The 5,000-nt window shown below is 46.8% G+C and overlaps 1 protein-coding gene across 2 annotated transcripts in view; it reads left to right on the forward strand.

Moving 5' to 3' along the window:
• Nucleotides 1-5,000, forward strand: part of LOC123769483 (nephrin) — a 362,317-nt gene that overhangs the window by 355,685 nt on the left and 1,632 nt on the right. For both annotated transcript variants that reach the window (XM_069317115.1, XM_069317116.1), the window contains exons 19-20: nt 792-957; nt 3,447-5,000. The exon at nt 3,447-5,000 is cut by the window's right edge and continues 1,632 nt beyond it. In XM_069317115.1, the coding sequence (XP_069173216.1) occupies nt 792-957; nt 3,447-3,916 (636 nt within the window). In that variant the 3' untranslated portion in view covers nt 3,917-5,000. The remainder of the gene's footprint in view (nt 1-791; nt 958-3,446) is intronic.

Consider the following 5,000-nt stretch of genomic DNA (forward strand, 5'->3'; position numbering starts at 1 on the left):
CTCACTCTCTTGCTGTGTCTCTGCTTCGTCATTAGGACTTTTATTCTTTTATCTGCGTTCATAAGTTGCTCTGTTGATCTTCCTCCTTCTTAATTAGATAAGAAAATCTTCCTAATTTTATTTTCTATTCCTAATATTTCAGCTTTGTTTCCTCTTCCTTGAGGCTGAGGGTCTCTCTCTCTCTCTCTCTCTCTCTCTCTCTCTCTCTCTCTCTCTCTCTCTCTCTCTCTCTCTCTCTCTCTCTCTCTCTCTCTCTCTCTCTCCATCTCTCTCTCTCTCTCTCTCTCTCTCTCTCTCTCTCTCTCTCTCTCTCTCTCTCTCTCTCTCTCTCTCTCTCTCTCTCTCTCTCTCTCTCTCTCTCTGTGTGTTTTACGTTTTCTTATCCCTATTGTTAGCCTCCCGTCCTCTTACTCTCTCTATTCTTGTTTACATTTGCTTTGTATTTATTACTTTATTTGCATTTATTTATTTATCTTCTGTTTACCCTTCTTATCCTCCTGTTCCATTCATTTATTCCATTATATACTTGTGATCCGTCACTTTTATTTATCTTTTAAATCCTCCATTTCTGTACATCCTGAGTCTTAGTCCTATCTTTTCTCATTTTCTATCATATTTCTCTTCTATCTCCTTACACCTTTACCCCTCTCTACACCCCTCTTCTGGATCCTCACGTATCTTCACCATCCACTTCTCAGTGGCCCATACCACGAAGCCTCGACACCCCCCACACACACACACACCGACCCCAACACTCACTAACCTGTTCCTCTGGTCGTTCCCTCCCACAGGAGCAGACCCACAAGCACGCTGCCTCAACCTACCTCATCGACCAGATCGAACCCCCACCAGAGTACGCCAGCCAGACGCCTTCGCAGCCCTCCAGCGCCGCCTACGACCCCCAAGAGGACGACTACGCCGAGGTCCTTCGGAGAAACGCCTATAACCACCAGCTTGGTAAGTTGGATGGGAAATAAGCTTAGATTTAAGTGGGAGGAAATCCGTGTAAATTCAGAGCTAGTTGAACCGGATGTGGATACGAACGGGGAGATATCGGTTGGAGTTCTAAACGGGAGGAAATGGCCATAATACCCAGCTTTGTGAATACGGGGACGGACATTCGGGTATAATTTCTGAATGTGGTAAGGAACGTTAATTGAAACGAGGAAACGTAGCTGGTAAATGAGACAGAATCTGGGAGAAAGTTAGTATGTCTTAGATATTATTAATATATACATTATTAATATATACTATTATTAATATATATTATTAATATATACATAATTATTAATATATACATTTGTTGGTAACTATTGATGTAATGAGAAATATTAAACTAAGCTAGTTTATGAAGATTAAGCTAGTGTATTGTTTAAAGGAAGCAGCTAAAGCTAGTTGATTGTTTAAATGGACCAGCTAAAACTACAGCAACGTATTGAGTGAAAGAGTAAGTGTTTCGAGCAAGAGGGGAGAGAGAGTGTAACTGTATCGAGTGAGGAAGGGAAGAGGGGAAGAAGTAAGTGGAGAGAGAGAGAGAGAGAGAGAGAGAGAGAGAGAGAGAGAGAGAGAGAGAGAGAGAGAGAGAGAGAGAGAGAGAGAGAGATGGGAAGAGGAGATTGTTCACAACTGGATCCACTATCGCATCCCATTGCAACGTGCTCTCCCGGCATTTGAATAATGTAGTGTTTTGACATTTTGCTTCACATCGCACAGCTGTCGGAGAGCTCTGGGACCCAGCTGAGGGGAAGGGAAGAATGTAGTGAGCGAGAGAGGGGACATGTGCGCGCGCGCAGGTCACGCTCAATACATTCACATACACGTACATGAGGTGGTTAATACAGTCACATGTACGTACTTGTACAAATTGGCATGGCTAAGGACATGGGAGGTACCCGTGCCAGACGACTCATGGGAGATGTGAGTACTAGTGGACAAGGGAGAAAGACCAGTGCCAGTGAACATGGGATGATCCAAAGGGGCAAGAGATATTGCAAGAGACATGGGAGGAAGTAGGAGGATAGAGGAAGCTAACGTCACACGCACTGTATGTAAATTTAAGTTCTCAATAACGCCAGTTGAGGGGAATGTTAGGGGGGCGGGTCTTGAAGCTGAAGCTCGACTCCAAGAGGCACAGTTAGCCAAACACAGGCACCTGTGCTCACATGCACTCACGTGCGTTCACGGGTACACACACACACACACACACACACACACACACACACACACACACACACACACACACACACACACACACACACACACACACACACACGTCAGCCGCGCATGGTGATAAAACAGATTATTGCTTGATCACCTGAAGAAACACACACATGAGCCTGACTCAGACAGCAACAGTCATCTTGGTCATTCCTGTTTTCTGTTCTGTTTAGGTTTTATATAATTATGTGTATTATATAGTCAGGGCAGAGGTCAGCTTGGGTCACGATCATTTAATTAAGGAGTTGAGTGAAGGGAGACAACAGAGTTTGGATTACAGGGCAATATATATTACACTTTAAAGAGGTATTTACCTTCGGGTGGTGTTAGGGGATCAATGTCCCCGCGCCCCGGTCTCTGACTAAGCCCCGGGGAAAAGGGAGCCGGTCGGCCGAGCGAACAGCACGCTGGACTTGTCATCCTGTGGTCCCGGGTTCGATCCCGGGCGCCGGCGAGAAACAATGGGCAGAGTTTCTTTCACCCTATGTCCCTGTTACCTAGCAGTAAAATAGGTACCTGGGTGTTAGTCAGCTGTCACGGGCTGCTTCCTGGGGGTGGAGGCCTGGTCGAGGACCGGGCCGCGGGGACACTAAAGCCCCGAAATCATCTCAAGATCTCAAGATAACCTTGGCGGTCTGGTCAACCAGGCTGTTAGACTGACGCCACTGCTCGCAGTACGAGGTACAGCTCGATTGATTGGGCGACCTTTGGAGTATTTAGCCCAAGTCCCACTTGACCACAATACTTACCCAGGTCCCCCCAAATACACTACTGACCTTCTCATGGATACATCACACACTAAATGTCTTTCTGTAGGCTTTATACCCGGTCACTCAACCCGGCCTCTTGGGATATTAACCTTGTTTTAATTCGTTCTTCTAGCTCGCCTCCTCTCCTTCTCTCTCTCTCTCCCTCCCTCTATCCATCCCTCCATCTATCCATCCCCCTCCTCCTGTGAGTACATATAGGTGAGTTCTTACATGTTGTCAGACACATTTTCAAATACTCAGGAACACGCGCGCGCACGCCCTCACGCACGTAAAGTGTTAGTTTGCTATAATAACCTTGTATATAATTTTTCTAGAGTCATATCCCGGTGTTCAGACTAGCGGAAATAATGCTTAAGAGCTCCCTTGAGGGCTTATTTCTTGCAGCGCCACTGACGTCATTCCAGAATTCCCGGAGGAAAACTCGAGTCTTATACGTGGTTTTTTTCTCTCTCTCTTCAGGTAAAGTGACGCCCAGACCCCCATCCCGGGCCACCCACTACAGCACTTCGCCGGAAACCCGCGGCTTCTTGAGCTTCTCCTACACGCCTTCCCCCACCGGTGTGCCCAACGGCGCCGCCCAGTACCACGCTGGCGGCTCCTCCGTCACGCTGGGGCTCCACGAGTACCCGACTGATCTAGGGAACCTGAGCCTAGAGGGAATCGATCATACCCACGCTCTGCAATCACTCGGGCTGGACTCTGATCCTCCGCCTTCGCTGGGACTCGAGCAACACTCCATTCCCTCCGAGCATCCCAGTCTCACGCTAGATCCTCACTCCATCACCATAGACCACCCCGTTATCGCCGTCACAGACTTCTCCAACAGAAATGGAGATCTCAGAGTTCAGCCTACAAGTCTCTCCACCTTCAATCCTAACCCATCTCCTTCCTCCTACAGCGAGTCCGATCTCGAGGGCCATCTTGTATGACTGTAAGCAAGCCCGCTATCCAGAGGGAGGGCGGTGACCTGCAAAGCATTTTCTGAAGACCCACCAAGGGCTGCACCTTCTCAAGGACTAACTAGGATGCGTTCGTTTTTCGAACTCCTGCTATGAAGCACTTCGATAACGAGTCTTGGAGTGTCGGTGCTGCGTGCACTTGGTCATACGAGATGCATCAAACATTCGTGACATCAGTCATCAGGGAAAATATGAAATTTTTCGCTATCTTGCTTGAATAACCAAAGAATATTTCTGATTTAAAAGCTGCATTTCAGCACCGCATGTGTACTATTATGCGATTATAAAAACAAAAATATTGGCTTTAATGTGCATTTTTTGCATAATCTATGTATGAGTTGTTTTACTGATATAGCGTGTGGCCCTGTGTGTCGTGAGCCAGTGTGTGTGTGAGAGAGAGCGAGGAACAGATTTCTCTAACCAGACATTTTTATATCAACGAGAAATCAGACTTTTATATTATAGGGACGGCCAACTCTCCAGCGAGGACAATATGCTGGGAACAGCTTGTCTTCGTTAGTCGTTAAGGAAACGAGTGAGTCGTTTGGCCACTTGAAAGTGAGTGCGTCTGACGAACGAGCAAGTTGGCTAACGGATGGCTGAGGATAATGGAAGTCCAGCGATCTTACAGTGCAATTCAGTGTGTGTGTGAGTGTTGCTCTCCTCCCTTGCAACGCTACGAAGCTAATGCGAGCGGCCGGATTATTATTGCAGCACCACATATAACCAGAGCTTTAGAAACATTGCAGAAAGCCTTCTGGTAGTCATTACTCCAGCCACTATGAGGAGTAATGTTGAATGTTGATCAGTAGCATCAACCAGTGAGAAACAGATGTCGACTTCCACCAGTGCTGCGACGCGCCTCCAGCCACCATCATGGGCCGATGAGAAGTTTAACCATAAGACGATGTTAATGGCTATCTGTGATGTAACTTCGCTTTTACCTTCCAAGTTTTCTATGAATTACCGTTGATGAGCAAATGAAGAATTATTTCATTGCCATTGTAAAAACAACCACTGGAAGAATTCCGTGTCTGTGCAACTGGGTGAAGCG

Source organism: Procambarus clarkii, chromosome 86 (assembly GCF_040958095.1).
Source record: "Procambarus clarkii isolate CNS0578487 chromosome 86, FALCON_Pclarkii_2.0, whole genome shotgun sequence".
In the NCBI taxonomy this organism is placed as follows: Eukaryota; Metazoa; Arthropoda; class Malacostraca; order Decapoda; family Cambaridae; genus Procambarus; species Procambarus clarkii.